At 58.6% G+C, this 24,881-nt stretch overlaps 2 protein-coding genes across 3 annotated transcripts; one reads left to right on the forward strand and one right to left on the reverse strand.

The window, feature by feature from the left end:
• Positions 1–2,237: 2,237 nt before the first annotated feature.
• On the forward strand, positions 2,238–18,812 carry MAN2A2 (mannosidase alpha class 2A member 2). Of its 2 annotated transcripts, XM_037053569.1 has the most exons (24): positions 2,238–2,434; positions 3,439–3,484; positions 3,710–3,859; positions 4,573–4,830; positions 4,902–5,046; positions 5,176–5,347; positions 5,767–5,894; positions 6,111–6,284; positions 6,643–6,829; positions 8,888–9,065; positions 9,312–9,514; positions 9,606–9,788; positions 9,947–10,061; positions 10,290–10,357; positions 10,493–10,658; positions 11,103–11,339; positions 11,564–11,686; positions 12,000–12,114; positions 12,380–12,513; positions 12,730–12,871; positions 14,410–14,543; positions 16,230–16,424; positions 16,603–16,713; positions 17,306–18,812. In XM_037053569.1, exons 3-24 carry the CDS (start codon positions 3,728–3,730, stop codon positions 17,456–17,458), a joined length of 3,453 nt encoding a protein of 1,150 aa, XP_036909464.1. In that variant the 5' UTR covers positions 2,238–2,434; positions 3,439–3,484; positions 3,710–3,727; the 3' UTR covers positions 17,459–18,812. The 2 variants fall into 2 exon arrangements, with proteins under 2 accessions (XP_036909464.1, XP_036909463.1); XM_037053568.1 differs by lacking the exon at positions 3,439–3,484.
• A 4,540-nt stretch (positions 18,813–23,352) lies between these two features.
• On the reverse strand, positions 23,353–24,810 carry HDDC3 (HD domain containing 3). The gene is made up of 4 exons (XM_037053591.1): positions 24,503–24,810; positions 24,175–24,230; positions 23,824–24,064; positions 23,353–23,507 (listed from the first exon to the last, which is right to left on the reverse strand). The coding sequence occupies exons 1-4, from the start codon at positions 24,612–24,614 to the stop codon at positions 23,377–23,379; spliced, it is 540 nt and encodes a 179-aa protein (XP_036909486.1). The 5' UTR covers positions 24,615–24,810; the 3' UTR covers positions 23,353–23,376.
• Positions 24,811–24,881: the final 71 nt, after the last annotated feature.

Consider the following 24,881-nt stretch of genomic DNA (forward strand, 5'->3'; position numbering starts at 1 on the left):
AGCACTGGAAGACAGGATTAGCGAACTTGAAGGTAGAGCAGACAGAAGGGATCTCAACGGAAGTACAGAGAGAGAAGGAAGAATGGGGCTGGGGGGCGGGGGCAAAGAAACAGCCTAAGATACACGCGGGACTCCGCTCCATGAGTGATTACGTTCCAGAAGGAGAGAGAGAAGTGAGGACCAGAATAAATTGCAAAGGACTCAAACATGTATACAGCAATAAGGAAGGACACCCACCCCACCCCCCATACATACACCAACCCTGATGACCCTCAAAGACACGTTAAGAAGTCAGATATGAAGGAGCGCATACTTCTGATCCCATTTCAGGGAGTTCACAAACAGGCAGAACTAAGCCGTAGGGAAGCGGGAACAGTGGTCACACTGAGGGGTTCCGATGGCACGGGGTGTGTGAGTGAAGGGGGGCAGCGCCCCGCAGGATTCCTGCTGCCGTGCGGGTCTCCGTGGGCCACGTGGGCGAGGCTCAGGCAGGCTGGCCTGGGTCTTGACAGTCCTGAAAGGATGCCCTCCAGTTAATCACTCATGGAGCAGGGGACTAGCAGCTTCCTGTGGAGCCTCTCAGGCTGGTGGGAGACTTCCCTGGGCTGTTTCTCACCCCTCTTCCTGGCCTCTGTGGAGTGTGGGGCTTTTCATCCAGCCAACCCTACAGAGCCGCCCGGGCCATACACGTGCTGGGCTGTCATTTGCAGGTGGCTCTTCACCCCCCTGCCTCCACTCATCCTGTTATCTGGTCCCTTCCATTCTGGGTCGTCCTCTCGGACTAGTTTTGCAAGAAGCTGACCCCATGCCGGTCTGAGCAGTCAGCTGTCTGGACCCCTTGGGCTTGTCGTCTCCTTACTGGCTGAGTCTGTGAAAGTGGGACAGGCCTGCCTAGCAGCTGCACAGTGAGCCACCGCAGTGCACTTCGTGACCGCTTGACCCAGGGGAGACTTTCTGGGTGATGAGAGTGTCCTGTGTTCGGTCTGAGTGGTGATTAGACTTGTGTGTACATCTATTGAAATTTACCAAGCTGTGCTTAAGACTTGCACCACATACTATAAGTTATATCTCTATTTTTAAAGAGTTTATATATTTACTTTTAGGGAGAGGGGAAGGAGGGGAAAAAGAGAGGGAGAGAAGCATCGATCGGTTGCTTCTCACACTCTCCCCAACTGGGGAACTGGCCTGCAACCCAGGCATGTGCCCTGACTGGGAATTGAACCACCGACCTCTCAGTTCGTAGGACGATGCCCAACCTAGTGAGCCACACCAGTCAGGGCTGTATCTCAATTTTTTTAAAAAAAGGACTAGGAGAGACCAAACAAGAGCTCTGGAACACTGAGATCGTGATTGCCACAATGAACAATTCAGTAGAAGGGTTGGGAGATTTACCTCCCAGAACGCAGGCAAAAGAGCTATTCCAGCTCTGCTGCCTTAGTGACAGGCATTCCAGTGGGTAAATAAACCTAGAAAAACGTTCCCGATGGTGATCCAAGAAGTGGGAGTTCAAACGACGAGGTGCCATTTTAAATCTGGTTAATCAAGAAGAACATTGTTTAAGTAATAGTCAACAGTTTGCCATTGGGCCGTGGTATGTGGACCATCACCGGCCATGTCAGTCCTTATTTTTTGCCGCGCTACTGGGAATTTGTCCTAAGGTAATTTAGAAAGAAGGCAAACGTAGACTTAGTGGAGATACTCATCACAGGATGGTTTATTATACTTCAAAATTACAAAAACCCAGAGGCCCAATCAAAGGAGAATCGCCAAGGCAATTACGTGCTGCTGCCTCAATCTCCTCGGTTGGCAAGCGGGGAAGGGATGGTGATGAAGGCGCCGCACCGGCAGGGGGCAGCACCTCCCTGCCTGAGAAGAGCTGCGTGGAACTAAGGATCCCTAGAGCAGAGCGGGGCAGGGCAGGCGGGGGAAGTGTGCTACGGGGGAGGGATGTTTCCACTACTGTGGTTTTGACTGTGTGCTTACGCTAGTAAGGTTCAGACCAAATAAAGTCTCGCTCCCCTACTCCCAGGCCCGCAGCGCGCCCTGGCTGGGTGGACTGCGGCTGCGCGTTGCGGGCCGGGTCCCAGGAGCGGAGCGCGCCCGAGAGGCGAGAGGCGAGAGGCTGAGCACGAGCCGGGCGGGGCTGCGTGGGATCGAGTAGCAGGCGGGGCCGGGGTGGTGCGGCTGTCCCCGCCCCGCACGCTGCTCCGCCGGCCGCCAGAGGAGGGGACGGCGCGGGCGGGCGGGAGCGTTGGAGCGCGCCGGCGGCCCTGGCCCCGCGGGAGCGCGGCTGCGACGCGCGGAGCCGGGACGACGGGTAGGCGGATTGCCGCCTTCCTTGCGTCGCTGCTTCGTGCAGGCTGTCGCCCCCGGGGATGTGAGGGGCACCGCGAGGCCGGCGGGGCCCGGAGCAGCGCCAGGCGAGTCTCAGACGGTAACGCGCCGGGCATGGGGGAGGGCTCAGCTATCCCGCTGCGGCCCGCTTGGGCAGCAGGAGCCAGTGCAGGAGCGTGCGTCAGGGTCCAAAGCGGCCGGTGCTCCCGCACCGCACTGGGTAGTTGTCAGGGTCCTGGGACCTGCGGAGGAGGGGCTTTCCAGCGGGCGGGCAGCCGAGGACCTGGCGCAGGTACTTGCCTCTCGTGGTATCCCCCCAGCTCCACCCACTTTGGCCTGGAACCAACCTCCAAGGGCTAAAAATATTGCCTGGAGGCTTCTGAGCGCAATCAGATTGTACTAAGTAGGGCACAAGGCACGGGCGACAGAGCTTTTGGGACCCGGGCCAGAGGGAGACTCAGAGCTGCGTCTCCCCTCACGCTGGCTTGCAGCTAGCGGCCTCCCTCCGTGGAGCACGCAAGGAGGGGCCTGCGGGGGCGAGGGGGGGGCGGGGCGGGCAGCGTCCAAAGTTGCCCCACCACGGAGCAGTTCTGCCAGACCTCTCGTTACCCAGGGGATCTTCAGCATCAATCACTCCTGGCTCCCCAGGGGGTCTCCTAATTACTGTGTAAGCAGAGGCTGAAAGTTACCCACTGGGGAATCTGAACTTGGTACCAAGGAGAAGGCAGAGGACTCAGTCTATGTTAGAAACCTAAGCTGCTGCTTTTCAAATTCATTCTGGATTTCCTAATGAGAGAAAAGCTGTGCCAGGCACGGCTTCTGCCCAGTACCAGTCTGGACCTTCGGGGCAGGGAGAAAGTTTTTCCTGTCTGTCTCTTTGGGCTTTGGTTATACTTATTCCATCAAAACAGATAGCAGTTTATTCCTCTGAAACTAGAACCACGTGGTCAAGGAGCCTGGGCACCCGCCTGGGCACCGCCTGGGCACCCTCGAATCTTTCTTATCGATAAACTCTTTGGGGAGCTGGTTGTAATCAGGAAGTTGTGTGGTGACCTCTGGAGCCAGACCTGGGAGGTTTGTTCTATCCTATCCTGCTTTTTGTAGCTTCAGCCTGAGGAGAGCTGCCCTGCGTGAAGCGGCACAGCCACAGGTGTGTGACTTGTGCTTTCTGTGTCTCGGCCGAGAGAGAGGGCCCAGGTGGGGCCAGGACCCACAAGCCAGTGTTGAGATTTGATGGTTCGAAGCTCGCTTTTTGGGGGAGTCGCACACACAGGTTCCTTGGGAACAGCCCTCAGGAACTCTTGGGGGCCTTTGGTGGAAAGGTCGCCAGAAGGGTTTCGGCTCGTGGAGCTCCACGCGGTGTCCCTCCTGCCAGGTGTCTGCGGAGGCCAGCATGAAGCTGAAAAAGCAGGTGACCGTGTGTGGGGCAGCTGTCTTCTGCGTGGCTGTCTTCTCGCTCTACCTCATGCTGGACCGAGTGCAGCACGACCCTGCCCGGCACCAGAGCGGCGGGAACTTCCCCCGGGTGAGTCACGCCTGGCGTCTGAGGCCATGGAGGTACATGTCGTGTGGGCTCAGGTCAGCGTCCAGGCTGGAGAGCCCCGTCTGTCAGCCTCGTAGGCAAGGAAAGGAAGAAGGGAGGGAGGACAGTGAGGCTCCGCCGCTCTGTCTTGGGATTTCTTTTTTTTAAGATTTTATTTATTTATTTTTAGAGGGGAAGGAGCGAGGGAGAGAAACATCAGTGTATGGTTGCCTTTTGTGCGTCCTCTGCTGGTAGTTAGCCTGCAAGGAACTGGCCTGACTGAGAATCGAACCACGATCGCCTGGTTCACAGGCCCGAGCTCAATCCATTGAACTACGCCAGCCAGGGCTGTCTTGGGAATTCTTGGTAGACATTGCTAATGGATTGCAGCATTTGCTCCCATCGAGCCGGGACACAGTCCTTGTCAGCCCAGGGGTCCACACGGGCCCGTGCGGTGGTTGGGAATAGGCCTGTGAGGTGGAGCCTTTGCTGCCCTGGAGCTGGAGGGTGAGGCACTTCCAAGGGGACTGAGGTCCTCTGTGGCGATTCACACCTCTTCTTCCCTTATCTGACCAGAGCCATCGCCGTAGGCTCATGGCCCTGCCTTCGTTGGGGAGCGTGGGGTCAGTAGGCAGGCCTGGGGTCCTGGGCCCCAGGTGGAGGTGGTCCAGAAGGTGTAAGGAGCTGTGGGTGACTGCGTTCTGGTTTTCCGGCAGAGCCAAATTTCCGTGCTGCAGAATCGCATTCAGCAGCTGGAGCAGCTGTTGGAGGAGAACCACGAGATCATCAGCCACATCAAGGAGTCGGTGCTGGAGCTGACCGCCAACGCCGAGGGCCCGCCCGCCCTGCTGCCCTACTACACGGCCAATGGCTCCTGGGTGGTGCCGCCGGAGCCCCGGCCCAGCTTCTTCTCCGTCTCCCCGCAAGACTGCCAGTTTGCTCTGGGGGGCCGGGTCCAGAAGGCAGAGCTGCAGGTAAGAGCCCCAGCGGGCAGGCGCCCTGGGCGGCCACAGAGGCCTCGCTGAGCCGGCGTTCCGCTCGGCAGATGCTGACTGTGTCAGAGGAGCTGCCTTTCGACAATGTGGACGGCGGGGTGTGGAAGCAAGGCTTCGACATCTCCTACGGCCCACACGACTGGGACGCTGAGGACCTGCAGGTGTTCGTGGTGCCTCACTCGCACAACGACCCAGGTGAGGGCCAGCCGCCCCCCCACACACCCCCGGAGCTGGGCTGCAGGGTGGGCTCTCCGATGGCAAGGGTCAGGGAGGGGCCGTCGAAGCAGAGGCGGCGTCCTCAGGGGATACTGCGTTGTCCCCCAGGCTGGATCAAGACCTTTGACAAGTACTACTCGGAGCAGACCCAGCACATCCTCAACAGCATGGTGTCGAAGCTGCAGGAGGACCCCCGGCGGCGCTTCCTCTGGGCTGAAGTCTCCTTCTTTGCCAAGTGGTGGGACAACATCAATGCCCAGAAGAGAGCAGCGGTCCGGAGGCCAGTGCCTGGCGAGAGGCGGGGGAGGGCCATCCTCTGGGCCTGGGGCTCGCCCAAAGCCTTGGTTGCAGCTGTGGCTGGAGAGGCCAGGGGAAGCAGGCAGGGATGACGCTGAGCGGTGGAGGAGCCGCGAACGAGGAGGCAGGAACTGGTTCGAGGGTCACTTGATTTAGGGGAAAGCAAAGTTCCGTGAGCACGGAGAAGGGAAAGCGTGGGGCCAGGCCCCTGGGCGCGCAGATGGTGTCTGCCTGTAAGCAGGGCCGGGACTGGCAGGAAAGGAAGGCACACGGCTGTGCCCGTGGTCGCAGGTTTAGGTGAGCTGGCTCAGGGAGGCCATTGTGTACAGGCCCGGCATCTCCTGCTTGGCACGCGTGGACAGATGTCCCCACCCCACGCTGAGTGTGCGTCCTTCACTGCAGGCTGGTGGGAAACGGGCAGCTGGAGATTGTGACCGGAGGCTGGGTGATGCCTGATGAGGCCAACTCCCACTACTTTGCACTGATTGATCAGCTCATAGAGGGACACCAGTGGCTGGAGAAAAACCTCGGTGAGGCCAGGAAAGAGAATCTGCCCCCGGAGCTGGGCCCCCGAGGACAGCAGGGGGCTTTAAGGTGCAGGGGTGGGTGGGGGATGGTTCTCTAGCATGCTGATTACCCCATCAAGGGCCCCAGTGTGATGGCAGGATGAGGGGAGCTGGGACCCCGGCACCGGGAGGCCAGGGGCTGAGGTGTTCGGGGCCTCTGGCTCCCGTGGCCCCGCCCAGGTGCAGCCCCGCGCTCCGGCTGGGCGGTGGACCCCTTCGGGCACAGCCCCACCATGGCTTACCTGCTGCGCCGGGCCAACCTGACCAGCATGCTGATTCAGAGGGTGCACTATGCCATCAAGAAGCACTTTGCCGCCACCCACAGCCTGGAGTTCATGTGGAGGCAGAGCTGGGGTGAGGCCAGGCAGGGTGGAGGGGTGGCGATGGTCGTACTCCCTGGGGGAGGCAGGGGTCCCGAAGCAGGCCCACAGGCACTGGGCGGGAGGGGATCAAATCGACCTCTTGCCTCTTTGGGACCTGCTGTTCAGCCCCAGGGTCTGGGCGTGCCATCCCCTGGGGGAGCTGCGTGCTCTGGAGCCCCCTCTGTGTCCTGACCCTCGGCCTGTTTGTCTTCTGCATCCTTAAGTCCATGTCGAACCCCGCCTTGGTTGGGGCTGCCTGTAGCTAGAGCAGACCCCCGTCCCGCTGGCGTGCCTATGCCCGGCTCCCGACGCGGTCGGCCGCGGCTGACTGCCCGCTGTGTCTTCCTCAGACTCGGACGCCACCACAGACATTTTCTGCCACATGATGCCCTTCTACAGCTACGACGTGCCCCATACCTGTGGCCCGGACCCCAAGATCTGCTGCCAGTTTGACTTCAAACGCCTGCCCGGCGGGCGCATCAACTGCCCTTGGAAGGTGCCTCCCCGAGCCATCACGGAGGCCAACGTGGCCGAGAGGTACTTGCCGCCAACCCCGGGCTCGGGCAGGCAGTGGGCTCGGGCGGTGCGTCGGGCCCGCAGCTCCCTGACGAGCCTCCCTGGAAAACAAGTGGCTTGAAGAACCGCCTTTCTCAGAATGGTTGTACTTCCCACGTGATCGTGTGTCCCTGGGTCCCAGCAAGCTGTCAGAGATGCTTGGCTGACTCAGAGGTGAATGATTCTCATATTGGGTACAGTCCCGCCCAGCCGTCGGCCTCATAGGCCGTCTCTGAGCTCAGCAGGCACCTTGCCTTGGCTCGGCGTTGGCCAGGATCCCCTGTGTTCTGAGAACCTCATTCAAGTGCACCTTCGGTCCTGCCCAGTCGCCTCTGGCCTCTGAGAAAGCAGGCTCGTTCCCTTTGAGAGACTCATCAGGGACCCCTAAAATGTCCCTGTCTCTGAAGTCAGCCCCCCGGGAAAGAGCAAACCCAGAGTGATGGAAAACCGTGACTGAGCCCGAATCGGGCTGGCCTAAGACCGAACAGCCGGTCGAACTGGTTTTCACGTTGCCATACTCCGATTACCGTGGGGGCCCAGAGATGAAACATGGGACTGGAGGGAAAGAAAGTGGTCTTTTGTTTCCAGAATCCAGAAATCTAAGTGCTGCTCCCAAATAAGCACCTAGGGCTGCGGAGGCAGGGTTTTTCTTTTTTCTTTTTAAAGATTTGTTTATTTTTAGAGTGGGGGGAAGGGAGGGAGAAAGAGAGAGAGATACGTCAGTGTGTGGTTGCCTTTCACGTGTCCCCCACCAGGGACTTGGCCTGCAACCCAGGCACGTGCTCTGACTGGGAATCGAACCGTCAACCCTTTGGTTCGCAGGCTGGTGCTCAGTCCACTGAGCCACACCAGCCACGGCAGGATTTTTCTTAAAGCAGCCACTGTGAGCCGCAGAGGCCAGCCTGGGTGTGCAGTGAGCAAGTCCTGAGAGGAACTTCGTTTCCTCCTCTGAAAGACTCCCTGGGCTGATAAGTTAGGGGGAAATGGTATTGGAGGCGTCCTCTCCCAAAAACAAAACAGGAGAGCAGAAGCTGACCGGCATGGTGAAATAGCTTAGTGGCTGGTTGACCTGTGACCCCCACGACAGGCTGCTCCCTACTTAGGTTGATGTAAAAAGAAAAAAGGGCTTTGGTAACATGCTACTGGGCCCTGTTGGTGTGCTGATTTGGATGAAAAAGAAAGTAAGCGTTTATCTCTAGTTCTTCCAGGCGCTACTCCACGTGTTCTGGCAAATATTAATGCGTGCAGTGTATTTTAACTTGTGGCATTAGGATGGTGGGTGCTGATGTTGCCTCACTTTATAGGAACTGAGGCCCAGAGGGGTCAAGTCACTCACTGAAGGTCACTCAGCTCATGCACTCAGAGCTGGTGTGGGCCCGGTGGGTCTGGCTCCAGAGCCCAGGCCCCTTACCCCAGGGCTGCCTCACTGACTGGTGGACAGGATGAAGCTGGATCGCAAACGATCTCAACATTTTGGGGGCATAGGTTGGATCTCACCACCCACGGTTTGTTAGGTAGAGATGTAAGTTTCCACTCTTAGCTTCAGAAAACAGAATAGAAAGGTCAGGATGAGGAGAAGAGACCTCAAGAGCCTCATGCCTGGAGAACACAGCCATTGACCTTAGCACTGTGGGTGACCGAGGGGGTTGCCAGCTGCACCCGTGTGAGCGCACGCCGCTGCCATGGGGGCGCCAGGCCAGAACGGGGTGCGGTTTTGTCTTCCCTGCCCCCCGTATGAATTGTATCCATTACTGGGTTCCTGTGCAGAGGAGCGTGGGCACATCTTTTACGTCTGAAGGGGAACCATGGGGAAGGAGGACTGATCTGTTCCGTGTGGGGTCAGGGAGTGGGAGCCACGTGCTCAGGCCAGTGCGGGAAGAGCTCTCTGCTTGTGGGGACTGCCCGGAGAACGCTGGCCCACGGGACGATGCGCCTGCAGGCGAGTGACGCCTGGTGGGGCCTCTGCGGAGGGGCCTCTCAGGCTGGCTCCACTCAGGATCCCGCAATGCTGACACGCACACTGGGTGCTTGCATCCGCAGGGCAGCCCTGCTCCTGGACCAGTACCGCAAGAAGTCCCGGCTCTTCCGGAGCAACGTCCTGCTGGTGCCCCTGGGCGACGACTTCCGCTACGACAAGCCGCAGGAGTGGGACGCCCAGTTCTTCAACTACCAGCGGCTCTTCGACTTCCTCAACAGCAAGCCTGACTTCCACGTGCAGGTGCGAGGGGCCCCGCCCCGCGCAGCTCCACGCACACTGCTCCTGGCTTCCAACCGGAGCTCATTCCTGACCCTCGGCAGGGCTTCCGTTTTCTCTCCGCGTTCCTTCCCGGGCCCCAGCTGGTGCGTGAGGCCCAGGGGGTGGGAAGGACAGGACTGCGCACACAGGACCCTGGCTGCAACAGCTGGGCCACAATTCCCAGGAGGCGCTGGCACTGATGGGAATGGGTTTTGGGGGTCCCCACAGGCCCAGTTTGGCACCCTCTCCGACTACTTCGATGCGCTGTACAAGAGGACGGGGGTGGAGCCAGGGGCCCAGCCCCCGGGGTTTCCTGTGCTGAGTGGAGATTTCTTCTCCTACGCGGACCGGGAGGACCATTACTGGACAGGCTATTACACCTCCCGGCCATTCTACAAGAGCTTGGACCGCGTCCTGGAAGCCCACCTGCGGTGAGACCCCCGGCAGGGGCATGCACGGTGGGAAGCGGAGGGTGGGGCCCTGGAGTTGTGTGCGCAGGCGCTGACTTGTCTCTCCGGGCAGCGGGGCGGAGATTCTGTACAGCCTGGCTGTCGCTCACGCCCGCCGCTCCGGACTGGCCAGCCAGTACCCGCTCTCAAACTTGGCCCTTCTGACGGAAGCCCGGCGCACCCTGGGGCTCTTCCAGCACCACGACGCCATCACTGGCACTGCCAAGGAGGCTGTCGTGGCAGACTATGGTGTCAGGTGCGGTCCCTGGCCTCTCCCGGTGGGCTCCACGCCCCTCCCCTTCTCCCCAGAGAAAGGACGTGCTGGGTGGTCGTCAGGCAGGCCTCCTGGAGCCTCGTCTCACTGGCAAAGTATCTGAGGTCGCCTCCTCCGCGGTCCCCCTTCTGTCCCCCCAGACTGCTGCGCTCCCTTGTCAACCTGAAGCAGGTCATCATTAATGCAGCTCATTATCTGGTGCTGGGTGACAAGGAGACCTACCACTTCGACCCTGCGGCACCCTTCCTTCAAATGGTGAGCCCCCTCCTGGGTCTGCTTGGAGGACCCTCTGGTGTGTGCAGCCCCATCCCAGGAGCTGGGGTATGGGGGTGTTTCTCTTTCTCATCATGTCCTGGGGTGAAGATGTGTGCCCGGTGCAGCTAGTGGTCCCCATCCAGGACAGCCGGTGGGGGCCGGGGGCAGGCGGCCGGAGTCAGGCCGAGCCTCCTGATGGCTCTGCCCTCCCCACCCACTGAATTCCAGGATGACAGCCGCTTAAATCACGACGCCCTGCCAGAGCACACGGTGGTCCAGCTGGACGCCTCACCCAGGTGAGTGGAAGCAGGCCAGGCACAGAGGCAGAGCCCCTCCTGGCCCCTCCCCCAATCCCTGCTCCGCCCCCCCTAGTTCTGCACCTGCCAGCCAGGAGCAGTAGCCGCCTGGGCGAGCTCACCTCTCCCCCATAGGTACGTGGTGCTCTTCAACCCGCTGGAGCAGGAGCGGCTCAGCGTGGCGTCCCTGCTGGTCAGCTCACCCCACGTGCGTGTATTTTCAGAGGAGGGTCAGCCCCTGGCCGTGCAGGTCAGCGCCCACTGGGGCTCCGCCACTGACATGGTCCCCGATGTCTACCAGGTGAGCCAGGGGGCTCTGCAGGGGGGCCTCTGTCCTTCAGCACCATCCTCCCACCCTCCTGCTTACTCACCCCACCGGGTCGGGGGACAGGAGTCCTGGGGACAGGCATTGTCAGGGGACGGTTTCTTTTGGGATTTGAGTCTGCTTGAAGGGAGAATGGCTTGGCCCGGTAATGATGACAGTCCAAATGCTGCCCCACCGTTCACTTGTTCCTTCAGCCTTTATTGAAGGTTCAGCATGGGGTTCCCACTCCCTAGTTGTTTCGTAGGAGACTCGTGACAGTCTGATGAGGGGCCAGTTCTGTAACCTCCACTTTCAGAGGCAGGACAGAGGCACCGGTGGATGCGGGGACTTGGTCAGGCCCCATGCGCAGAATCCCGGGCCTGGCTCTGCCTCTGAGGCCCAAGCCGTGGCCCCCACTCCCTCGCTGCCCTGTGCCAGCAGGTGTCGGTGCCCGTCCGCCTGCCAGCGCTGGGCCTCGGCGTGCTGCAGCTGCAGCTGGGCCTGGACGGGCACCGCACCCTGCCCTCCTCCACGCGCATCTACCTGCACGGCCGGCGGCTGGCTGTCAGCAGGCACGAGGCATTCCCTCTACGCATCATTGATTCCGGCACCGGTGACTTTGCCATCAGCAACCGCTACATGAAGGTCTGGTTCTCGGGCCTTAGCGGGCTCCTCAAGGTAAGGCCCCAGGGCGGGGGCGGGGGCCAGAGGAGGGGGTGCGTGCCGCAGGCCCGTGAGCATGCCGCCACCCGAATGACGGCAAACCTGGGATAGGGCTCCGGGACTTTGGGGGGCCTCGGGGGAGCGGGCTTGGCTCCGTGGGAAAGTTCGTCCGAGCCCTCCTGGGGGCAGGCCTGACACGCCGCTGTGGGGCCAGGGGTCAGGGCTGTGTGTTTTGGCAGAGCATCCGAAGGGTGGACGAGGATCAGGAGCAGCGCCTGGACATGGAGTTCCTTGTCTACGGCACTCGCGCATCCAAAGACAAGAGTGGAGCCTACCTCTTCCTGCCTGACGGCGAGGCCCAGGTACCCTGCAGACACCGTGGAACTCTGGCGGGCCTGGGCCCTCGCTGACGGGGTGCCAGGAGACCTGAGGCAGTGAGCGGGGCTCGGGCCTTCCGCCAGGCTGGGCCCTGCTGCTGGGGGCCCTGCCAGGGCTTCCTGTGGGAAGTTTGGTGGGGGCGGGGGCAAGAGCGCCACCGGGGACCCTGGGCCCAACTTGGCTGGGGGTCGGGGGCCAGAGCCTGCACAGAACCACTGCTCCCCTGCCTGGTCCCGGCTGGCCCCCACCTGCTTTGCTCTGTGCTGTGGGTTCAGCTGCCGCCTGCTCTTTCCCCAGCCCTACGTCCCCAAGGACCCCCCCGTGCTGCGTGTCACGGAAGGCCCCTTCTTCTCTGAGGTGGTGGCATATTATGAACACGTGCACCAGGTGGTCCGGCTGTACAACCTGCCAGGTGCGCCGTGCAGATGAGGAAGGTCAGGGAGGAGGGGTGGCCCCCCGGGCTGTGACATGCTCTCCCTTCTGCCCGTTCTCTGTTCGTGCATCTGTTCCTGAGAAATGACCGTGGAGGCAGGGAGGGGGCTTAATTAATTCTCCTGTGGGAAAGGCTGTCCAGGAAGAAGTGCTGGGAAGGGCCCGGGGCGGGTGGGCACAGCCCGTGCAGCTCCGCCTCTCACGCCGGGCGCACTCTCTCGCCCTCCCGCCTTCCCCGTGCACAGGAGTGGAGGGGCTTTCTCTGGATGTGTCGTCCCTGGTGGACATCCGGGACTACGTCAACAAGGAGCTGGCCCTGCGTATCCTCACAGACATCGGCAGCCAGGGCACCTTCTTCACAGACCTCAACGGCTTTCAGGTGATTCCGAGAGCCGTGCCCTGGAGACCCCAGGGAACCGAACTGGGACGCTGTTTGCTTTCATCACAGGCACCAGGGTGTGTGTGGGGGGAGCAGGGGTCTGCCCTGATGGAGAAGGGGGAATCAGGCCAGAGTGGTCAGGGACTCCTTCCGACTGGGGCCCCCCTGGGAGGGGTCTGACCCAGCTGCTTCTGACCCGCTGGCCCCGCCCCACAGGTACAGCCCCGGCGGTACCTGAAGAAGCTGCCCCTGCAGGCCAACTTCTACCCCATGCCAGTCATGGCCTACATCCAGGACGCTCAGAACCGCCTCACGCTGCACACAGCCCAGGCCCTGGGCGTCTCCAGCCTCCGCGATGGTGAGTGGGGAAGAGGACGGGAAGAGGAAGCACGTCCTGCCACAGGGCCTCCCCTTTCGTTCCTTCCTTCTTTCCTTCCTTCCTTCCTTCCTTCCTTCCATCCATCCATCCATCCAGTCAGCCTCACCTCCACTCGGGAAGCAGGAGGCATTAACAGCTGTCAGTCACAGCTGCTAGAGGCGGGCGAGCACCGCCGTCAGCCTCTGCCCTGGTGGAGGTGTCCAGGGGGTGGGTGCCCTGTTAGATCCCCTCAAGAGGCAGCCATATGGCAAATGGCGATTCTCCATGCATTGCCCACAATGGTGTGCAGCACCCTCCTGGCCCAGATTGGGAGGGGGATTGTTGAAAAAGTGCGTCGATGCTGTATTGAAATAAATAGCAGAGGAGAAAATGACAGCACGGTCTTCCTACTCATGGTCATCAAAAGAGAGAATGACATTCTTAAGATTCAGAACAAGGACACTCAGAGCACTGCCCTGGGCTGGTCGGCTGGGCGAGCCCGGGCGTCTCCGCGCCCTCAGGGTGAAGGGAACAGCTTGCACTTGGCAGCCACAGAGGCCTTCAGGTCCCCCTTCGAGATGGGCTCTGGTGCAGGGCTGAGCGGAGCGTGCCCTCCGGGTTATGTGGGGCGCTGGTGAGCGAGGGGCTGGGAACAGTGGGGCTCTGCTGCCCTCACCTCTCGCCCCCAACTCGGCGGGGTCAGCGACTGCAGAACTTCCCCGGAGTCCGTGCCCTCGATCCCTATCGGAGCCGTGTCCCGCTTGGTTCTCTCTGCCCTTCCGGGAAACCGCGTGCTGAGGAATGGTGTCCTGTGTGCCAGGAGGCCGCTTAGGAACTTCCGTGTGTCTTTCTGTGATTGCTCAGGGTTGAAACTGAGGAGCTGCCGAAACAGGAACCAGGGCCAGGGCAGTGGGAAGGCGGGTAGGGCCAGCTGTGTGGGCTCCGCTGGGGGCTCTTTAAAAAAACAAAAAACAGCTGCTGGGAAAACTCATCCCGACATACACCAGCTTTGCAGTGCACCCTGTCCCCTAGTATATTTTAAAAGAAAGCCAAGGTGATCACCCCCGTCTCTCTCCCCCAGGGCACCCCCAAAGGACACCTCATTTGAGCCTCGGCCTGACTGGCCATCTGGCTGTCCTCTCCACAGCCCTCCTGACTGACTGGACGGGCAGAGCAGGGCGGAGAGCGCGCGTTCTCCTCAGGCTCTGCTCAGCCCGAGAAAACCTGCCCCTTCAGGGCCTCGGCAGCAGCTGCTGGGAGCTGGTGCTGGCGGTTTTGTGTTTGCTTGTTTGGTTTGTTTATGCAGCCGGTCAGGCTGGTCTCCTGCCTGGGCATCTGGCCGGGCCTGGCTGTGAGTCACGGAGCCAAGACAGTGACCTGCCAGGGCGGCCTGCCTGCTTCCGTCTATAGGTTCCTGGGCTGTGTTTTCTCCTGAGTGACTGAGCTTCCAGCCACCCACAGGGCTTTCCCCCCAGGGCCTGGGGTCAGGCAGAGGCCACTGTCTGCTTGGGCTGGGGACTCACAGGCCACTTCCGCAGGCCAGCTGGAGGTGATCTTGGACCGGCGGCTAATGCAGGACGACAACCGAGGCCTGGGCCAAGGGCTCAAGGACAACAAGAGGACCTGCAACCGCTTCCGCCTCCTGTTGGAGCGGCGTACCCTGGGCAGCGAGGTAACTTCGGGGCCTGCCTCGCAGGGTGGGCAGCTCTGGGGTGCCCAGCTGGAGCTGGGCAGGGAGGCAAGAGTAGAGCTCGGTGTCCTGGGAGCGAGACTGATGCTGTGCACTCCGCCTCCTCCCAGCCCGGCACCTCCCTCCCCACCGCAGCTGTTTCCTCCTGCCCTCTTCTTCATCTGCCACGCCCACCCCTCCGCCCCCCCCATTGCACACCAGCCCCGTTCATCGAGTGGCTTTCTCTGCCCCCAGCAGCCTGGCTGTTTCTCCAGGGTGGCAGCTGTTGTTTAGGGACTGGGTCTTCCACAAGAGCAGGAGCAGTAACCAAGAGGGGAGGGCCGGCAGTGGGTGGGGAACTAGTGCTAGCAGGTCATGATGGGGGGCGGGGCCCTCGGCGAACCCCTGCCCCTCCGCCTCCCGGCTCTGTGCTCTCACGTGTCTGAGACACCGACTCTGCTCCCCAGGAGTTTATTGGTGGGTATGGGTGGGCGGTAAGTCAGGTGTGTAGAAATACTAGCTACTAAATGGGTGTGCCTACTGGTCATGAGGAGCCAGAGAGTGTTGTGGGCCAAGGGAATCAAGGGTAGCTTCCTGGAGGAGGTGCTGTCCAGGTGAGGCTGTGATGAAGGGGGTTCTGATCTCATTCTTTGATGAATGGGGAATAGCAGGGCATTCCCTCAGGCTAGAGCTTCCAGTGCGCCTATTTAAGTGAACTGGAGCTAAATTCAAAAACCGATGCGTTCTTCATTTATACTCACAGCATGTCAAGTGCTCCAGGGCCATGCGTGGTCGTAGCTACCGTATCAGTGCAGATGGAGCATGTTTCCGTCATTGCGGGAAGTTTGTGGCAGCCCTGGGCTGGCTCGGGGTCGGTGGGGGCAGACTGCGGCAGCCCTCGTATGCCTGGCTTAGAGTCTGCACTCCATCCCACAGGCCAGTGAAGGACCTTGGGCAGGAGGGACATTGTCAGGACTCTGCCCTAAGCGTGTCACTCCAACAGCAGCGGGGAGGGTGGGTCTGGGGGAAGAAAGACAGTTCGAAGGCCACTCAAGCAGGACAGGTTGGTGGCTTGCCCCTGAGCCATGGGAGGTGTGGGGCAGGGGCGGTGGGAGGGGTGTGGATGTGAGGACACTGCAGAAGTGGCCCTGAAGACAGGCCAGAGGGAAGCGAGATTCTGGGCAAGTGGAGGGAAGGCAGGAGTAGGGACAGAAATCCAGAACTTGGGAAAGTGGCCGTCTCAGAGGGAAGTGAGTGTGTGACGTCCAGGTCGGCCGTCCAGGTAGTCTCAGTCGGCACAGCCGTGGGGACCGCTGGGCCCGAGAGTCAGGGCTGGGGCTGGGGCGTGGAGGCTCACTTGTGGCCTCCTCCATCAGAGGCCCGTCCGCACGGGAAGCACGTCTGCCTGCCTGCCTGCCTGCCGCCCTCCCCGTGCTGGGAATCTCTCCACGTGACGGGGGGTGTTGCTGACGGGAGGGTGTTGTTCACAGTAGTGTCATTGAAAAGGGAAAAAAAAAAACCAGCGTAGAGGAGAGGTGGCCGAGGGAAGAAGCCCTTTCTAAGTGGTGTGTGACAGGAAGTGGCCGCGCTGGACGGTCCCGGAGCCAGGCTCGCCTGTGTCCAGCCCCAGCAGGGAAGCTCCCCCCAGAGGAACTGACCCCTCACTCACATCTTGGGCCAATCTTGCAGGTCCCCGACGGCCACTCCTCCAGCTACCCGTCCCTCCTCAGCCACCTGACCTCCGTGTACCTGAATGCCCCGGCGCTTGCCTTGCCAGTAGCCCAGAGGCAGCCCGCAGCCCCCAGCCTGCGCTCATTTCACCCTCTGGCTGCCTCCCTGCCCTGTGACTTCCACCTGCTCAACCTGCGCACGCTCCAGGCTGAGGTGAGCGCCCCGCTGGGCCCCCGCACCTCCAGGACCGGATGCTGGCCTGTCCTCACCCTGACTCCTCCCTGTCCCTGTACCGCCACTGGGCAGAGGGGCTGCTGCACCTGCGAGCCCTGGGCAGCACCCCCCCACACACACACACTCACACACCGCCTCCGTGCTGCCTGTCATCCAGGACGATGCTGTGCCCTCGGCAGAAGCCGCGCTCATCTTACACCGCAAAGGCTTTGACTGTGGCCTCGAGGCCAAGAACCTGGGCTTCAACTGCACCACAAGCCAAGGCAAGGTGAGCAGGGCGCAGGTGTGGGAAGAGCCCCTGATGAGAGCAGGTAGGGAAGTGGGGCGACTGGGAAGGGCGGGCCTGAGACAGGTTGGGGAGACTGCAGTGGGGTCAGGCTGCGGTCAGAGGGCAGGGGTCACTCTGGGCCCTTGCGGAGAGAAAGGGGAAGCTGCTGACACTCGTGTTCAAAGCTGTTGAGGGTTGGCGGGCAAGTTCTCCGTGAGGCGCGTAGCTGGCCCTCTCTTCCATGAGTAGGGACGCCCATCAAAGTAGAAGTCACAGAAATAAAAAACCAAAAGCCGTCAAGCTCATTCGTGGGCTAAGCCGGCACTGATAAAAAGCCCCCAGATGCTCAGAAGTGAACCGAGACTCAGGCCCTCTGCTCAGATGACTCCCAGCCCAGTACCGTGGCTGACCCTCGGTCCAAGGGCAGGCTCTGGGCTTGGGCCCATGCCGGCGAGCCTGAGGCTGGGTGCAGACTTGCATGTGTGACGGGCACCTGGCTGCCGAGCAGGGCTGCAGCAGGTTGCCTGGAGGAGGAGCTGCCCCACTGGCCTGCCAGCCCCCAGCACAGCCCTGCCCCCGCTCCTCCGCACAGGTGGCCCTGGGGAGTCTCTTCCACGGCCTGGACGTGGGCTTCCTGCAGCCGATGTCCTTGACTTTATTGTACCCGCTGGCCTCGCCTTCCAACAGCACCGACATCTACGTGGAGCCCATGGAAATCGCCACCTTCCGCCTCCGCCTGGGCTAGGGCTTCCTGTGGCCTGGAGAGCAAGTTCATCCACAGAGACTGCCTCTGACCCAAGGTCGGGTGGGACAAGCCGAGCGGGGTGTCTCCCACCCCGATCTACCTCTCAGAACTCCGACAGACTGGGCTCGGCCCTCATTTCCTGGTTGTGGCTGCTTCTGGGTTTGGGGGCAACCCGCGGCCCAGTGTTGGGTAGCCAGGGCCAACGCTGGCGAGATCAGGGAGACCTGGCCCTCAGTCAGAGCGGGCAGGGCCAGCCTCGGCTTGGGGTGCAAGTGGCCGCCCCGTTGGGCACAGACCCAAGCACCCATCCTTCCCCCAGAGTGGGATGGTGGAGAAGCAGGAGGGGTAGGGGAGGCTGAGGGGGTATGGCCCGGCCTCAGGGTTGGCAGGCGATAGAGGATCCCGTGGTTGTGTAGGGACTCCCTGTCCCAACGTGGCAGGCAGGGGAGGGATGGGGGCCCAGAGCTGGTAGCGGGTGGAGGAGGCATCACGGCCTTGTGTGACCCGCCCTGGCCAGGCGCTGTAGTGTGGTGGAAGGAGTCACTAGACACTGTCATGGCCAGAGGTCGCAGGACACTTCAGGTGCAAATCCCCCGACTCGGACTGGGCCCTTGGTCTGTATGTTGATTTGTGGGTAGGTGGTGGGGCTGTGGGGAGTCCTCCACCCCACTGATGCCTCTTCAGTTCCTGTACTCTGCACCCCACTGTCCCCCAGAGCTCCTGCCGATCATGGGGTGTGTGATCGGCCAGGCTTCCTTTCCCGGGAGAGAAAGCGAAGCCTTCAGGACCTCCCGTGCGCGGGGACCTGAGAGGGCTTTTTGGCACCCCCTGGGCTGCTTTATTTCAGCTCCAATTCACAAGAGAAAACTTCATGATAGCCTCTACAGATGTTCAAACGGCATTTGGCAAAATTCACAACCTAGCCCTTCTTAAAAGTTTAAGATTAGAAAGACCCATGTTAATCTAGATCAAGGTCTCTATCAGAAACCCACAGTTAACGGCATTTTAAAGAGAAACTCCACAGGCGTCCCCATGGGAGTCAGAAACCGGCCAAGGCCCAGCTAGTGTTTAGGAAAGTCCGGCCCTGCCAACCCCCTCGGGGAGGCAGATGAGGGTGATGAAGGAGAGTTACAATTGTCATTATGTGTGGACGACAGACGGGCCAGCCGGTAAGATCAACTGAACACCCAGTATTCTGTGAGCTGACCCAGCTGACACATAGCAGCTTCCTGTGTAGACTCTGGCTCTCTCCTAACGGCCTGTAAATTCATCGTATGCCAGAGAGATTGGATATTTTTTGCAGCTCAACAAGTTCTAAAGTTCATTTGGAAGAGTAAATGTGTGCGAATACTAATTGTGAGTACTGATGAATCCGTCGGGGGTGGCTGTGCCGCGGTGCGTGGCAGGCACTTGGCCGGTGGGACTTCCCAAAGGCTGCTTAAGTGACTGGGATGAGTTCAGGGCGTGTGTCCTGGGGGGACAAGTGGGACAGGCCCTGCACAGGCCCAGCTGGGAATTCAGGGTAAAAGCAGTGTTTACAGGGGGAAAAATGGATTATTTAATAAGTAGTACTTTATCTACAAAAGTTAGATCTTTGCCTCAGAGTTTCCACAAGACTTTGTTCCAGAGGGAAAAATATCAAGAAGTTAAACTACAAAATTACTGCAGAGAATATAGGGTATTTAAAAAAATTTTTTTTAAAGATTTTATTTATTTATTTTTAGAAAAGAAGGAAAGGAGAGAGAAGGAGAGAAATATCAGTGTGTGGTTGCCTCTTGTGCTGGGAACTGGCTTGCAACCCAGGCATGTGCCCTGACTGGGAATCGAACCGTGATCGTGTGGTTCACAGGCCTGCACTCAATCCACTGAGCTACACCAGCCAGGGCAAATACAGAGTCTTTTTGTACCTCTGGTGTGGGAAAGTCTGTTATAAATGACATGAAACCTAAAAGGCTTTTATATAATAAGGGAAAAGATAGGTTTTTACCACAAACACATTCAGAGTTTCTGCATGATGGAAAACACCAAGGTTAAAACGCCAAGGACAGATGGGGGAGAACATGCAGCATTTCCAAAACTGGTGAGTGCGATTACTTCAGGAGAAAAGCTCGCTCAACAGCTACATAAAGCTGCAAGAGTGACCCTGTGGAGTTCTTCCCAAAATGAGGTCATCGGTGTGGAGGGCAGTCTGTGGAGCGGAGTTCCAGTGACCGGAGACTGACGCGACAGGAACGAGGACTGAAACCTTATTGCAGTGCGTAGGGGGAAAGGCGGGTTCCTGGGCACGGCCTGTTGGACCAGTCTCTGAGAGGAGGGGCCAAGGAATCAGCATTTTAACCAGCTCCCAGGTGATCCTTTTGCACACCAAACTGGGAAATGGGCCTACGGCTTTAAGGCAAGCCGCAACCCTTGACCGTGGCGCGCTGGCACCGAGGCCTCACAGTTCTGACTGTTAACAATCGGAACTGGATAGAATCCTGTACCTGCGCTTCTCCGTCCACCCAGAACCGTCCCGTTTGGATGAGTAAGGGAGAGCTGTATGGCGAGGCAGACCCCAGACAGAGCTCTGGTTTGGCGTGTGTAGCGGGTGAGTGTAACCTCGAATATCTGTGCAGGGGAAGTGACATCTGTACCCTGAAACTGACCTGCTTACCACACTGTCACTGTGGGTAGCAATGACACTCTGGCACTTACAGAAGGGAAAATCAGTCTGGGAATGAGGCTGACCATCAGAATCAAGATCTCCAAACATCTTTGGTTTTCCCTAACAAAAATGTGGACGAAGAACAAGCACTTCCAAGGGGCAGTTCTCAGAGTTTGATTTGTCTTAATTCTCTTAGGACAAACCAGGTCCTTCCTAACAAACCTCAGTTTAAGAGTCAATGAGAAATCAATTCAGTTGCCAGGACCAAGTGGGCCTGCAGAGAGCTTCCACCCACTTTGACTCCTGACTTTTGACCTCCCGAGTTGAGAATAAACCTGAACTGGAAGTGAACTCTAGGTAATTAGGTAGTCTACGCACTGCTAGGTTGTGGAGGCCTTCTGGGCATTTGGAATGTGACAGGAATGAAGATTTAAGACACGGCATTGAGTGTAAAAGCCTCGAGAAGTCCTAGAAATGGGTGTTCCCTGCTGGAATGCCTAAGAATGCCGCATGAAGTATTTAAAATGTAAAAGCATTCTAATTCTAGGCCAGAAGCAAAACTTTGGGTTCCCCGCTCAGTCAAAGTGAGCCTCTGTGTACACTGTGAGGTGCCCTATTATCACAGACTTGATGGAGTGATGTGCTAACGTTCATTTAGTGGTGTTGGTTCTAGTTTGGTCGTATAGCGTTTCTGTGTCTAAATACTAAGGTGTTTAGGGGTGATAGGGCATCAGGTCAGCAAGTTAATCTCAGGCGGTTCAGGGGGAAAACTTAACGAATCCTCTACTTCCAACTTATCTGTAAGCTTCTGATGGTTTAAAAAAATTGAATTAAAAAAAAAATACCTTCTCTATTGGCTCAGATCAAACAGGTTGCCTAAGAAGGCCTTAGACTCATAGTCTAAATGCACTGGCCCTTTCGGGCCTGATCTTCATGTCCATCCAGGGGTTAGAGTGACATCAGCGGTGGTCACTCTTCTCTGGTTGCAGGGCCTAGCAGTGAGCGCGGCAGAGCAGGATAGGGGTTCTGGTCCTCATTCCGTCACTATCCCACCCATTTAACCATGAATGAGCCTTCTCACCGCTCCAAGCTGTCTCTGAAGAAACAGAGTAAGCCCTGCCCTGCCCCGCCCATTGGGTTATTATAAAGAACACTGCATAATGTGAGGTTTGTNAAAAAAATAAATACCTTCTCTATTGGCTCAGATCAAACAGGTTGCCTAAGAAGGCCTTAGACTCATAGTCTAAATGCACTGGCCCTTTCGGGCCTGATCTTCATGTCCATCCAGGGGTTAGAGTGACATCAGCGGTGGTCACTCTTGTCTGGTTGCAGGGCCTAGCAGTGAGCGCAGCAGAGCAGGATAGGGGTTCTGGTCCTCATTCCGTCACTATCCCACCCATTTAACCATGAATGAGCCTTCTCACCGCTCCAAGCTGTCTCTGAAGAAGCAGAGTAAGCCCTGCCCTGCCCCGCCCATTGGGTTATTATAAAGAACACTGCATAATGTGAGGTTTGTACAACGTCAAGTACCTTGTTACTCTCTTCATTCTGAGGGTACAGAAGGGGTTTACGTGCGTTAAATTGTCCTGAAACTTAAATTTTAAACCACTTAAAAACTGCAGATTGATTTTAAGACTTTGGCAAATAAATACTGTTTTAAAAATCCTGTAACCGCCCCCCCCAAAAAAAAACTAATTAAAAAAACAAACCCAAATTCTCTGCAAAGTACCCGGCCTGCCCTTAACAGGGTTACACTGGATTTTTGAACGTTGTTTATTTATCTGGGGCTGTCCTGAAACTCGTTTCCTTTTAAAGTCTTATTTTTTGTGGCCCTTCGTATTTTTTTTTCCTGAAACTGCACTGGGCCTTCTTTGAATGAAAAACCATCACGGTCCGGAATGAAGCGGCTCCGACTTAACAATTTACTCATCCCTAAGGGGTACCCTCTGCAAGGGGACTAATAATCCTCATTGGTTCAGCAGGCACCAAACACCGGTGAATCCCCCAATCGGAGGGCACCCCCCCGGCCCCTCCCCCAGGCTCCGCCCACCGCCGGGCTTCGGGGAAGGGTCACTTCCTGAGCCACCCGGAAGTCCCTGTGGCTTAGCAACCAAAGAATCGTACAAAGTGACGCTTCCACCCCGGCTGTGCGGGGCACGCGGTATTCCACTGAGCCTACCACGCAGCTGCTAGGGTCTCTCCCGTGCTCAGCAGGGACTTCAAACGGGCCGGTGGCATTCCTTCCCAATTCATCTGCCACCCAGTCCAACTTTTTTAATGGGGACGACCCCCATTTTTTGAGCACCAGTGTCAGGCTCCTTCAGGCGCGGCATGTCAAGTAACCCTGAGAATTACACAGCCTTGGTCATTGATAAGGAAGCCAGGCTCGGAGCAGGTATCCCACCTACCAGCTCCCCACTCGAGTCTGGAGAAGGAGCAGCAACCTAAAGCTTTATGCAAAATGCTTTATTTTCCATAATGACTATAAACACTTGTGACTATAAACACATAATGACTATAAGCCCAAGTACCTGAGGGACCAGCGACCTCACCTTGCAAAATGGCAAACAGACTCAAGGCCCGAGGGGCAGTGACGGCGTTAGAAGAGGATGGGGAGATGTCTGACTTCCACAATCCAGGCTCAGTTTAGTAGTCGGCTGGAGATGTTCCGAATGTGAAAAGGCAAGTGTTTTAGGTCGCCGGGCTGAGCGAACTGTGGAGGGAGCTCGAGAGGTGCCAAAAGGCTAGCGTATGACTCCACTCTGGCTTGGACAAGGCTGGCGTCTCTGCCACGCTGGCCAAGCACTGCTCAGAGTGCCAACCCCCGCTCCGTAAACAGCTGCTTCAGAGCCTCTTCCAGCGGCTGGTTTGTTCCCTGAAGGCCCTTCACCACCTGCGCTGCCCACTCAAAGTATTCCTGCACTCGATGCTCAGACCACCCTGCGTGTGAATGGACAGAAAACTGCTCACACAACGTGCGGGGCAGCACTGGATCCTGCCAACTTCCTGGGGGGTCTGGTGCAGGGCCAGGAGATGACTTCTTGATGGCATGATTTGTCCTGACAACTTCCCTTTGGCCCCGCTATAGTATTGTATTTATGCCCTATGAAAGCAGGTCAGAGAGATCTAGTAGAATTAGTTTGGAGAATTAACCAAAAAGCCAGCCTTCCCCCCCCTGCCCCCCCCCCCGCCCCAGGGGAACTGACCAACCTGGACCTCCAGAAGGTGGACCCTCCCCTGTCCNGGCGTCTCTGCCACGCTGGCCAAGCACTGCTCAGAGTGCCAACCCCCGCTCCGTAAACAGCTGCTTCAGAGCCTCTTCCAGCGGCTGGTTTGTTCCCTGAAGGCCCTTCACCACCTGCGCTGCCCACTCAAAGTATTCCTGCACTCGATGCTCAGACCACCCTGCGTGTGAATGGACAGAAAACTGCTCACACAACGTTCGGGGCAGCACTGGACCCTGCCAACTTCCTGGGGGGTCTGGTGCAGGGCCAGGAGATGACTTCTTGATGGCATGATTTGTCCTGACAACTTCCCTTTGGCCCTGCTATAGTATTGTATTTATGCCCTATGAAAGCAGATCAGAGAGATCTAGTAGAATTAGTTTGGAGAATTAACCCAAAAGCCAGCCTTCCCCCCCCCGCCCCAGAGGAACTGACCAACCTGGGCCTCCAGAAGGTGGACTCTCCCCTTTCCCTCAGAGCAGGTTGGGGAGTCCTACCCTCGGGGGTGCAGCGATTCAGGTCCCTCAGATTGTACAGCTTGTCCGCCAGCTTCACCAGTTTAGCCCCTGGGCTGCTGTGGGGAGCATGCTCCACTTGCAGCCTCTTTCTCTCCATCTTGGGCAGAGTCTTGTCATCTGTCACCTCTTCCACCAGTCGCCGCACCTGTGCCCCAAAGTGCATCTCCACCTCATCCAGGGTGGTGTCTGTGTCCTCCACCGTGTCATGGAGCAGGGCGGCCTGGGGACAGGTTTCCACTCAGCCCTGTGACGCCAGGCAAGGGGTGCCCAGAGATGAATGGGGCCCCGGATCCCCAACCCAGGCTCCTGTCAGAGGAGGAGGAAAGTTACCTGTAACACCACAATGTCAGTGATTCCCGCCTCATGGGTCAGGATCCGAGCCACACCTGGCAGGGCAAAGCAGGAAGTCAGACCCAAGGCGAGTCCCAGGCACCCGTGTTGAGGGTTTTGTAGAGCCACTAACTGGGTGACCTTGGGCAAGTCTTTACTTCTGGGTGTCAAGCGTCCACAGGTAACAGTCATGCCCACCGCCCCGGATTGTGCGAGGCTTAAACACCCAAAGAGACGGGCACGAAGCTGCGTGCAGAGTAGGTGCTCAAGGAGGTGCACGCCCCCCGCCCCGACACCATTGCGGTTGCTCCCCGGGCTCCGTGCCGACCGATAGGGTGATTGATGTAGGGGGTCCCTTCGGGATCCTTTCGTCGCTGCCCACGGTGCTTCCGAGCTGCGAAATCTGCAGCCTCCAGCAACTGAGCCGCCTCGGAGCCCATCGCCTTGCGGCGGGAGACCGCGCTCTTGAGAGCTCTGTGGGCACAGGCCGAGCACCACAGCGCCCCCTGGCGCCTGGGAGGCCCCGGGGATTGTGGATTGAGGTTCAGATGGCAGTTTGAAGGAGGAAGACAGAAAAGAAATAAAACAGTGGCCTCACAGTGTGTTGAGCACCGGGCAGGAAGGTACAGGTGACTGTTACCGAGGCGGAAGGACAATGCACCTAACCTTAAGGACAGAGCTAGCCAGCTTCTCCAAGGAGGGACTTC

Source organism: Sturnira hondurensis, unplaced genomic scaffold (genome assembly GCF_014824575.4).
Source record: "Sturnira hondurensis isolate 20B ecotype Veracruz unplaced genomic scaffold, ASM1482457v3 Scaffold0007865, whole genome shotgun sequence".
NCBI lineage: Eukaryota > Metazoa > Chordata > Mammalia > Chiroptera > Phyllostomidae > Sturnira > Sturnira hondurensis.

Excerpts from the sequence above, each read along its gene's own strand:
- MAN2A2 (XM_037053569.1), top strand. The coding sequence starts at position 3,728 with ATGAAGCTGAAAAAGCAGGTGACCGTGTGTGGGGCAGCTGTCTTCTGC. Across the intron at positions 5,895-6,110 it reads GTGGCTGGAGAAAAACCTCG|GTGCAGCCCCGCGCTCCGGC; the intron begins GTGAGGCCAGGA and ends GGCCCCGCCCAG. Across the intron at positions 6,830-8,887 it reads GAGGCCAACGTGGCCGAGAG|GGCAGCCCTGCTCCTGGACC; the intron begins GTACTTGCCGCC and ends TTGCATCCGCAG.
- HDDC3 (XM_037053591.1), bottom strand. The coding sequence starts at position 24,614 with ATGGGCTCCGAGGCGGCTCAGTTGCTGGAGGCTGCAGATTTCGCAGCT. Across the intron at positions 24,065-24,174 it reads CTGACATTGTGGTGTTACAG|GCCGCCCTGCTCCATGACAC; the intron begins GTAACTTTCCTC and ends ACCTGTCCCCAG. Across the intron at positions 23,508-23,823 it reads GAATCGCTGCACCCCCGAGG|GGTGGTCTGAGCATCGAGTG; the intron begins GTAGGACTCCCC and ends ATTCACACGCAG.